At 40.3% G+C, this 12327-nt stretch overlaps 1 protein-coding gene across 1 annotated transcript in view; it reads right to left on the reverse strand.

Annotated features, from left to right (window-relative positions):
* Positions 1–6926, reverse strand: part of klf5l (Kruppel like factor 5 like) — a 29533-nt gene extending 22607 nt beyond the window's left edge. Inside the window, exon 1 of the mRNA XM_079648723.1 lies at positions 6637–6926. Coding sequence (XP_079504849.1) covers positions 6637–6777 — 141 coding nt within the window. The 5' untranslated portion in view covers positions 6778–6926. The remainder of the gene's footprint in view (positions 1–6636) is intronic.
* Between the last annotated feature and the right edge of the window lie 5401 nt (positions 6927–12327).

Here is a 12327-nt window from a genome sequence, read left to right on the forward strand (position 1 = left end):
GCCAGGGCCCCCCAGTCTGCTCGCTGTGAGCCGAGCAGAAATCATGGCGACAACAAAACCTTTGAGACTGTGGAGTCTTTTTATGGCCGCTGATGGAGGGACAGATACGGAGCTTTCACAGGACAGTGGTGAGGAACTACTGAGGTTACCGGCGGCTGAACTAAATCACCTGTTCTGGGAAAGTCTGGTAAACTGAAGGATTTGATCAAACTTATTTACACACAGTGTCCTTCAATTATTATATGTTTACATGCTTTCTCAATATACTGTATGCACATCAATCTTTATACATATGATTGATGACATGAACTAAGACCTGTTTAAAGACTCATTTTGCCATTAATCATGGTTTAAACAATGATAACTGCAACATCCTTATATTCCGGTTTGTCCAAACAATAACCTCTCTCAGCCTTTCCTGTCACTCTTTGTTTAATATTCTCCCAAAAAAACGAAAAAGTCCTTCTCAAATGTAGCTTGCAAAGGGGGGTTGGGGGGGGATCAAGAGTTACTCTACTGGCATTCTGATTTCCATTGGATAATCGTTGTGAATAAGGAGATGTGAAATCCACTTTAGCGCTGCACAAAATGATTACATTTTCCTTGTTTGATAATAAGTAGATTATTTTCTCAGACTTAGTTGTTTGGTCTAAAATGTCAGAAAAATGTCAGAAAAACGTCTTAAAACCTCAGTAAACGAAGTGAGAATCCAGTAAATATTAACATTTGAGAATTTTGATTAAACAAAATGGAAATAACTCAAAACAAACAACTCGAAACAGTTGGCTATTCATTTATAAGGTGATAACTAATCAATACATATTTGCAGCTCTACATTAAACATACTTTAAAGCAGGGGGGTCAAACTCAAATACGCAGTGGGCCAAAATAAAAAATTGGGTACTAGTCGAGGGTCGGACTGGTTCAATGTTTATTGCAGAACTTATTGAAATGAACTTATTGCACATATTAAACCTGGAACTAACAAAGCTTAAATGATTGCCTATAAAAACAACATTAAATATTAAATAATCAGTTCATTCATTTCTTATGGCTCTATCTGCAGCTTCTCCAGAGTCATTTCTTATGAGTACATTTTCCCACAGGCCAACAACAGCTTCAACAAAACTATTTCCCTCAAAGAGAAACCAAACATGCCCTGTTGTCGTGAGAGAGAAAGTGCAGAAGGAAACATCCATTAAACTCAGTGTGCTGCTCTGTGATGCTAGTTCAGATACTTGGCCTCTCATCTTGGGTGAAAGGTCATCAATGTTTGGGCTCAGGCTCTGAGCTGAGGAGACCCTCAGGATGGAGTGAAGGTGTGAGAGCAATATACCGGCGGGCCAGATCTAATAGTAATTACAAATTATCCTGCGGGCAGAAATTAAATCCACCAAGGGCCTGATTTGGCCCCCGGGCCTTGAGTTTGACACATGTGCAAACTCAAGGAGTTCAAATGAATGAAGAAACGTAAAATCAAGTCAACAATGTATTCTGTTGAAACAAGAGACGATGTGGAGAAACACACCCTGTACCTAAATGTTCAGAGATATTAAAAGATTATTGTGTCTCACCACAGAATGATTTCACCTTTTGTTTTCATTCACCAGAGCACTTTACGCAGATGGATTAAAAAGGGTAAACAGTGGCAGTCATTACGGAGATTCAGTGACCACAGGATTTATGATCGGCGGAACAGGACTGTCTGCGGGCGGCCTTCGTTGTCTGCTATTGAGACGCCGCCGGGCATTATGGGTAGTGATGACTTCAGTAGACCAAACAATTTGAACAGAGAACTGAGTCAGATGATGAATCCCCAGAAACTCACTCTCTTATCTGCTGATGGAGTGCAGGAGGAGCATATAGAACATACTTGTTTATGGGCAAGTTATATCATTGTATGCCGACATGATGCATTCACCGCAGCTGAACCTCTGAAAAGGCTGCGGATAAAATATTTAATTTGCATATTTGTACTATACTGTAGGTGTTTGCTTGAATATAAAAGACATATTTAATAGTGTTGCTAAAATGTTTTCCTACAAAAACTGAAGGCAAGGGGAGAAAGTACCAGTGGCAGATTTAGGATCGTAGGACATCCGCGGCTTAGCCCAGAATTTTGAAGTTATTCAACTGTGAACTCGCCGGAGCCTCGCAGCTGGACCATATTGTCGCAGCTGGGCTACTCTACACGAACGAAGGATCACTTCTTCTTCTTCTTAAAGGCAGGGAAGGCTACGCAGTACGCAGGCTACTGTCCCGCAGCCGCTGCCTCTCTGTTGGACTCCGGTACTGCACATTACTCACGAGACATTTAAAAAAAAAGTGCTTGACGTGCAACATTCAGGGTTTTTCAGAAAACATCCGGGGCTTGAGCCCAAGTAGCCCCCTGGCGTCGCTGTACACTGCTTTTTCTCATTCTATTGATGAATTTGCAGAACAGCTTTAAGTAGTACTTGCTGCGTTTACATGATGACTTTTAGCTGAGGGTTTTGTCATGTGATACCAAATCAATGAAAGCAGCAGAAAAGGGGACCAACAAAAGTCCATAAATGAAAAGCTTGAACTCTCCTTATGCCAATGTCCAATTAGTAAAGATAAAAGAAGTCTAAACTATCTTCTAAGTGTTTGACTCAAATCACCAATCAGTGTGGGAGCCTGCAAGCTGAGACCAGTTGTAAGCAGACACTTGCTCATATGCAAAGAAGCCGTGCGTGCTGTTCTGGAAGTCAAATCATTACTCAAACCAAAAACCATTTCAGCATCAGCAGCCTGAAAAACATCAGTCATCAACAAGGTTCGGAGAAAGAGGAGGACATTTACGACAAGGCTGAGATGACAGGAGAACATGTGGATAGTGTCAGCTCACAAAGTGAAGTCCCAGTACAAGAACAGGATGTTAAAGAAAACATCTCCAAAACCAATACAAACCATATCTGAGTATTGATCTCCAGGAATCATTAGGCGTGACTGGCAGCACAGTGTGCCATGAAGTTACTCTGTAACTTCTCCAGTCTGTGCTCCGTCTAACAGGAAACCTCTCGCTGATTTAACGACAAAAGAATCTGGAAATAGGTTTCATATTAGTTACTTATTCTGCTGACGTACATGAGCGGATTAATTCCAGAATAAAACGAGCATTGTTTGGAAGAAGAGTAGGATAAAAAGATGGACTCAGCCTTCACCGAACTTTGATGAGCAGCCCGAATTCAGTCACAAAGAGGTGATGTTTGTAAATGCTGGTTCTTTACTTTTGTATTAAAACACAAGTCTGTAAATAATGGAAGAAATGGATTCGTATCATAGGTATATGAAACCTAACTGGTTTGAAAACATCTCGCCAAGAGACTTCAGAAACATCCCAGAAAAAAAACTTAACACTAATTTATTAATGCTACTGCTGCACTACACAATAACTTATTCTGATCAATGGCCTTGGACCAGAACTTTTCTAACTGGGATACTTTGAAAATATCCAAATACCTCAAAGTGCCTAAAGGGGAATTCTCCAGTGAATCAGGGAAGTAAATGCGAGAGAAGCAGCTTTCCCATTTTGTAGCTTCACTAATCGATATTTTTATAATTCAGTATTATCACCCGACTGCCGTTTCTCTTAGCTCAATTAACGCTTAGCGGCTTTTAGCTAACTGCCACTTTAGCATTTCACTTTCTATGCTCTCAAAAACAGAATTTGCCCCGCACCACATGGCAGGCATACAAGTTGGTCAACATATCTGCATTTAGCACTTAAAGAGTTGTCTTTAAACAAAGTGGAAAACGTCAATGCTCGGTTTACAGCTCGTTACGCTGCACCCAAGTTGGTTTGAAAACACACTTCACACGAAGATCTCGTCATCTTCTGAGGACTGAAACACTTTATCAGCCCTCTCAAACACTTTGGCACTCATCTAAGATCAGTGAGTTCTTTTCTGGGACTATTTTTTTGAAAAGTGATGCAGCATCAAACGAAAGCCTTTGGCTCGATGATAAAACAAACCTGGGGAGAACCAAAGACACGCAGGTGACGAGTGTTTGAGGAGCCTTACAGCCTTTCAATGCTGCCGAGACTTTCTCATGAGGTCGGCCTCTACCATCCTGCTCCCTGCCCGGAGGCGGCCTGGGTATATGCGGGCCCTGCTCAGACAGGTCGAGCCGCATACTGCTGTCACGACACTGCTCAGTTAAGCACTCATTAAAACGCCAACACAATGACACAAACACATGTCTCAGGGGGGGGGGGGGGGGGGGAGACAAGAAGCAGACCTATTTTTAACTTTCTCTTGTGCATTACTGGAGTGGGGTACCCTATGTTTAAAAGAAAAGTATAGTCAGGAGGATGAAACGGAGAGTGAGGTGAAAGAAACAGACAGAGAGAGACCATTTGTGAGGAATGTGTTTAAGAAACCATCTTCATGCACATTCATGGTGGATCAGGAGCACATCAGGTGAACCCAGTCACGCTTTATATTTGCCCGAGGGGCGACTATTTCACTTAGCTGCTTTGTTCTTGGCAAAGTCATGTTTTGAATAACATCAAGCACGGCACGTCACAGCAAGGGGAAACAGAAGAACAAGCTGTTGACTGCTTGCCATCTTGTCTTTAGCAAAACCTCAAATCAAACAACCAAAGGGATATTTTGTAGCAGAGACATAATATCACGTGATGTTTTTATGTGAAATATGAACTTGTAAGTTGCTTTATTTGACGCAACATCGCTGACTGTCATGCAAAAGAAGACAGAGATTTGTCTTATGATGCTATAGTCAATGATTTACTATAAAAACCTGCACTGTTGAGCTCTAATCAGGCTGCATTTTATTGTTATTCATTCCCACAAGCGCACATAAGGCCATAAAATACCTCTTCCTGTTTATGACAATCATTGTGGTCTACATGTATCTGCAGACAGTGAAACAGTGTTTGACACAAAACATACTATGCAAAGTTGAAGACAAAATAAGTAAGGAGGCTTTGTTGTATTGACAGAAGGGCAGGTTACATCACACATTAGTATACTTGTTTAGGATGTTTGCACATACATAAAAGTTATGAAGAAGATTAATCCTATTCAGTTTCATTTCAGTTCAACTGCTGCTAGACGTTGTTTAACTTCTACCATCGCACCTGTCACGTTAACAATGCCAATAAAGTCTGTTCAAAAACAGCCACAGCATGTGACCACTCCATGTTTGCATAAAAACCAACAGCGTGAGTCCAACACAAAAAGACTCTCATATCCACATGCATCTGCACGAATATAAAGGAAGCTCCAAGAGTGAACAAACACGCTTAACCCATCTGACCCACAGGGGGTCTCTCATGTGGGAAAAGCTCTCAGGATCTAACGCCTGGCAGCAAACCAAACTCAACACCGCACGAAGGCTTTTGGTTTCTGTTGTGACCTGCGTAAAATCCACAGCCATTATACTTTAATGCAGCTGTCATGTGTCTGCTGTGAGCTGCTGTTAACATTGGTGGGGTGGTTCAAAAGTGTTATTATTGATTTTGTACGAATAGCTTTTTTGCCATTTTCAGACACAATCGTCCACTATAACATGGCATGAGTTACTTCCTGAAATGTGCAGGCTTCTGGCTTCAGATTGAGAAATATGAACTATCTATGGACTAACAGGTCTACAGAGGAATGATGGATGGAGAGAAGATGACATTTAGCACACGTGTCTAAAATTCAACCTGATTTTCCATCATGTGATCAAGCCCCATGACTGCACTGCCTCTGCAGGTAGGGAAGTAAGCAAGAAACCACATGTACCTCCGCTCCAATAGGACCAAGCTGTGTGTGTGTAATAATTAAAAAAAGAAAGGTATGAGGTCTTTACTTCACAATAGGGGCTGCAACTAATCCTTATTTTTTCAATGGGTTCAACGCTTTGTCTATAAATGTTGGAAAATTGAGACAAATGTCCATCTCAGTTCCTCAAAGACCAAGGAGATGTCTTTAAAGATCTTGTTTCCTCAGTCCAAAATCCAAAGAACTTCACTTAAATATGATAGAAAGAAAAACAGGAAATGTTCTAATTTGAGAGGCTCAAACTGCACTTTCCTATATTGTACTATATTTACATATGTCAAGCTCTATTCACAATGCATTCATATATCTCGACACATTAGGAATAAAAACCCTACACCTACAATAAGCTTGTAACATCAGGCATATGTAATTACATATTTTGTATGAATTCAATCAATGTAAGTGTTTTGTGAGTGTTTGTTAATGCAATTATATTTAAAAGTCTTACAGAACAACTTCAAGCTACTAAAATCAACCTTCATTACATTACAGAACTATAAATAAAGTTACATTTGAATCATTTGTAGAGTTCTGGCACTATAGTTGCACTAAACAGCTCCCAGGTGAACTTTACCTGCGTTTTCTAACATGTCAGGTGTGTGTGAAGGACTTTAACCTGCCTGTACAGGTGAGCTGATACCTTCCCCAGGTAAAAGCAGCCTGGTAGATTTAAAGAATTGCACAGCGTTGTGTATATTCAAAACTACTTCTCTTTAACTTAAACAGAGCCTGCATCCACACTGCCTGTTAACGCATTGGAGGGGAAATGAATAAAAGACCCGGGAAGCCAGGCCCTCCCTAGCGGGTCGGTGGAGATTCTCACCCCGGGTTTGACGTCCTCAAACACGGCCGCTTCCTCAACGCCATCCGCTGCAGCCATCCTCACCGGCTTCAGCTGCGTGAAAACAGCCCTTTCGTCTGTCGTATGCGGCGGATTCATCGCCAGTCCTACCATCGCTGCCATTATATTTAATCTCTTATACAATATATATCTTATTCTGAATTTAGGTTATAAGAATAGGAAGAGTTATGACTGATAAATGCGTCTTTTGTTAGACTAAATGCTACGTATTCCAAAGCCCTCCCCTCTGTTCTGGCGCACAGGTAGGTTTTACCTGAGCTCAAGTATGGACCTGCTACCTGCAGGCGACGGTCCACACAACCAATGAAAACACAGGATGAGTATGTGGTCCAATCAGCTGCGAGGAGGAAGGCGGGACTCACCTGAGAGAATCCGGAAATAAGGGAAAACAGCTGGAAGGCATCTCTCTCTCTCTCTCTCTTTCTCTCTCTCTCCCTCTCTCTCTCTCCAGTAAAATATCAAATCGAATTAAACTAAACTCAACATTCAGATTTGTCTTCCCTCCCTCTGTTGAAAGCATGCCAAAAAAGCCTAGCTGTTGTTTGTTTAACGTTATAATAAAGTCTGCCATCTTTTTGGTGATTTTTGCAATACTGTATTTCCCATCTATGAGTCATGCTCATAACTTTTACTTGAGTCCTTGGACACAATAAAACCTATTGTATTCACCAATATCCTGGTGAAATAGTGGAATTAGCTGATCAAATGTGGGATGGAGCAGACAATACATCTTGATAGACCTTTGTGGCTGTAGCCTAGAAATCTGTATTGTTTTGCAAATCTGCCAAGTCATTTGATAAGTTGGATAAGCATTATGGGCAACTGAACACACAGGAAATGGCTGCATGTTACAACAAATTCAACAAATTACTGAGCTTTAGTCATGGTGAGTAACAGCAGCACCAAAAAGTGATTTAAGATACAGATATAAAGACAAATATAACGCGTGAGATCTGTGTTAAGGTATGCCTGAGTTAGAAAATCAGTCAAATTGTGTTGATTTGAAAGAAGTCCAATAAACATGATTTGAAAGAAACACGTTTTTTCGACAAGTCAGTGCTTTAAAGTAGACGTATTCCTCACTTAACATTTTCATTTGTCTTCCACTTCCATGTCATGGACATTTTTGAGCCTTTCATTGTATAATATATTTTCTCCAGTTTGAGAATGACCATGGCATCTTTAAGGCCTTGTGATATAGATCTGTTGGCGAAGTTCCAATGTAAGAGATATGTCGGCTATGAAGGATGAATCAGGATAAACTTGAAGGAAATTACTATGTGTGTTTATATGCGTCTGCCCTCCATTCTCTCCCTCACGGTGTACCTGCTTATTTATCTTTAACAAAGGAAGGAATTGCATGCTTCAAAAAGCATTTCAATGTTTTGCTTTCATAACAAACAACGCCCCTACGTGGGAAACAGAAATAGACTCCAGATATAGAGTGATGCTGTGTCTCAATACTTCGGTTATACATTTGCTATTTTGAGGCATTCTAATCCAGAGTATAGAAAAATGCACTTTGAGTTCCCAGATGGTACATAACATAACAAAGTTGAGTGTGAAACGCTTTACACATCTAGCTAGCTAACTATTCTAACGTAGCTAACGTAGCTAGCAAGCAGAGATGGGGTCGTTACTAAAAAAATGTAATATATTACATATTACTTTTAAAACAAAGTAATATATTACACTACTTCGTTACTCTCTACATAAAGTAACTCGTTACTTTACTCTTTACTTTACTCGTTGCTTTACTCGCCGAGCACGTACGAACTGCGCATGCGTGAGTGGCAATAACTCTCCTTACCAGCAGGCGGCGGTATTGTGTATTCGTCATTCAAAACAGGCAACAACCGGAAGACAGAGAAGAAGAACAGGCGAAGTCCCGCCCATCTACTTCCGACCCATGGGACCCCGGAAGCGTAAAATTATACATTGAAGTCAATGGAGAGAGAAAAGTCATCTTTCGATCCCGTTTGAATTGTGCCACGAATGACACATATGATGTTTGTCAAATTAAAAGAACATTTTGCAAGTCAAAAAAATAAAAATGTGTCGTAAAACTGTGAAGTTACACATTTTTTTGTGTGAAACCGCTCAGTGTCTCTGGTCTCGCACAATACGCATCACCATCACAAAGATGGCCGTCACGTTAGCAAATTTCACCTGTTTCTTTCAGAATGAGGCGAAAAAGTATAAAACGAGGTGAACATCACTACAAGTCTGGGCATGTTGAGAGCTGTACATACACGAAAGGGGAGTTAGTCGGTTCTGTAAGAGCCAGCATGCGGGACCGGCTTTACAAGGTTTCAGTGAGTAATATGAGTGCAAAGTTTAACGTTAATGTCAGCTAGCTAACATTAGCTAACAAGGTACACTAACGTGTTTTGTTTTAGCAACTAGTTTTCTCCTTAAGAACTTTGTGGTCTCTGTGTATGCTGTGGATAACATTAGTGTTCACAAGAACAAGATACACTCCCGTGTTTTGTTTTAGTTGCTCTTCAGATTGAAGCGGCCAGTTTTATATCGACTATATGTGTGATCTCCTTTTACATCTCGTTGAGTCATTTGAGTTTATTTGCTGTGTGTAGATTCAAGGATTTTGGTTATCTTGTCAATTTGTTTGGTTATCTAGGCACAGCTGTGTGTGACTCCCTCTGGTACACTGGTATGTGTTCTCCTAATGTAGAGAGCATTGATTAATTAATAAACTACACACTGACTCTAGATCCTGACGAAATCCTTTTTTGTTGATCAAATGTTTTTCAAAAATGTATTGTATATTATATAACAGCTGCACATCACAGACCGGAGTCTCTGCTACTGTGGACCACGAAGGAGGCGATCATCATCCCCATCCCCAAAGACCCTGCATGGCATGGAAATCTCCTCCTCCTGGAACAGCTACATGGATGTTGGTGCAGTCCACAATAATTTTGCAGTTGAAAGCAGAATGAATTTATTATTGACTCAGACTGAAGCACAACTTCATATCATACAATACATTGACTTTATTTGTAATTGTGTAAAAAAATATGAGCATTGATTAGCAAGCAGGACCTGCAGGAACAGAGAACGGTGATGGATGGAGCTGGGGAGAGAGAAGAATAAAGAAAACAGATCAACTTTATTATCGGATATTAAAAATTCAATTTCAAAACAAGTTGCCGCTCCTACAGTTTTCTAGTATGTAAAGATGATTTCACATGACCAATGCAAAATATCTCACTCAATACATGTGTGTCTCTGGGGGGTGCATTGTGCCTTTGATGTATATAAATAATATACCATAACCAAATACTATTACGTACAGTGGAAATCAGGTTGCCAGAGCAGGTCAGTGTGCATGTTCCTCAGGGTCTCAGCAGTTACAGGTGAGGTAAAGGAAATAAAAGAGAAAAAGGTCAGTAACAACACTTTAAAGTAACAACACTGAATAATTATCTCTTTTAATAATTTTCTCTCAGTAATCACTCAACTACTGTCTTTCCAACAAACCGATTGACTCACTCTCACTGTCATCACAATGAAACACGTCCAGAAGAATGTCATGCAAAGCTGCCTGCCTTCCTTCCTTCAACTCTACCTGAACTGCCTGATCTTTTAATGTTCAATGTTAACCATTTGTGCAGATAGCATTAAGTAGAAAATATGCTAATGTGTCGTTAGCCTACCTCCCGCCCCCTTAGCACCTGGAGAGGAGGCGATAGGCTACTCTTCAAATGTTTCACAAAATACTTACCATCATGACTACTCTTACTGTTTAACATTTTGGTTTACTTCATGTTAAGGCTAATACAAATGACAAGGCTAAGTAATGTAATGTAATGCTAACTTACATGCTCGCTACTAGCTAGGTAGCTAACTTGACTATGTTCCATGCAAAACATGTATATTACCTGATATGTTTGGTCCTGGTCCTTTCACCAGACGGGAAGCGATAGAACGAGCAAGTGGTAAGATCACTTTTGTGATTACAACCTGGTACAAAGCACACAGGCATCTTGTAAAAGTGAATTTATTGGAGCAATCTCTTATATTTATTGGGGGGAATAAATCAGTCTTCCTCTTCTTCTTTGCTTTAATTGCGAGATCTTCTTCTTCTTCTTTGCTTTGCGAGTCGCAACCAGTCTTGGAGCATTATCGCCTATGACATCACTTACGCGACCAAGAATACATTTGGGATTTGTAGTCTTTCTAGTTGCGTATTTTTCATAGTCTTATATTTCAACAGTTTTACGACAAACTTTGACTTTTTTTACATGGAAATGATTGTTTAAGATTGACAAACATCATGTGTGTCATTCGTGGCACAATTCAAACGGGATCAAAAGATAACTTTTCTCTCTCCATTGACTTCAATGTATATTTTTCCGCTTCCGGGGTCCCATGGAGGCTCCCGGAAGGGGAGGGACTTCGCCTCTCTATAAACAAACAACAAATAGTGTTTGCGTTAACTTCACCTTAGCATGTGTTCTTAGCAGGTGTTTGTTGAGGTTTGACGTGGTGTTTACAGCAGTGGATAACAGCTTCTGGCCTGGACACAGTTTGCACCTCACCGTCACATTCCTGTCTATTCTTCGGACGAACTCAAAATAATGGGCATACCTCCACCCCTCGAAAGTTATCGCTGACTGAGCCATGTTTATGCAGCACTGCACGTGGAGATGTGGAAATTGCAAGTTACGCAGATTACATACATGAACCTCTGGCGGAAACCCCTCTTGTGTGATTATGACTGATTTTAGTAAGTAACGCGTGTCGGGGCAATGTTAGTAACTGTAGTGTGATTACTGAATTATAAAAGTATCGCGTTACACTACTCCGTTACTGACAAAAGTAATATTATTACAGTAACGCGTTACACCCAACTGCTAGCAAGCTATGTTATAGCTCACTGTTGCTATCAGCAGCAGTCGTCACTTGGTGAGGGCAAAGCCGCTGTACGAGATTTGAGACAATGTTATGTCGTTGCAAAGTTGTTCACAGTTTTTCACAGTATACCAGTATAACACAGCATAAGATGAGTAACATTCCAACCCAGTCTCACGGCATTTTGTGTTATAGTCACAACATTAATTTAATCTATTGATTCATGTTCACCAACACGATTTTTGCATTTTATTCGTGTCACACAACGATTTTAAAAGCAATGTATTTCTATTGATAGTATGTTTCGTGCCTGCACGTCTTTTTGTCCGGTTGGGTCCGACCAGAAGCTGTGGGGCTCATAAACACATTTTCTTACTCAGTATCTTACCCTAACCCTTCTATTTTAAATTGTATAATGTCTGAGTTTTTTTGCCATCCGCGAGAAAATAAATGGCTCAGAGCCTCAGAATACTGAAACCTGTATTTTTTTCTCTCTTTTTCCTTCAAATTTGTTATTATTTACATTGCTTTTAAAATCGTTCTGTGTGACACGGAAAAAATGCGAAAATCGTGTTGGTGAACACGAATCAATAGATTCATTTTGTTACTATAACACGAAATGCCGTGAGACTGTGTTGCAACCAACATTCACTGCATAGCTCGTAGCAGCGCTGAGACAGTAGTGACATAACATGCTTCTCCTGCCCTCTTTACCTGTAACAAAAATGTATGACAATTACTTATATCTAGCTAGATTTCTGGACTTTTAGTGCGTTC

The sequence above is a fragment of the Notothenia rossii genome (genome assembly GCF_949606895.1).
Source record: "Notothenia rossii genome assembly, chromosome: 9".
NCBI classification, from domain to species: Eukaryota; Metazoa; Chordata; class Actinopteri; order Perciformes; family Nototheniidae; genus Notothenia; species Notothenia rossii.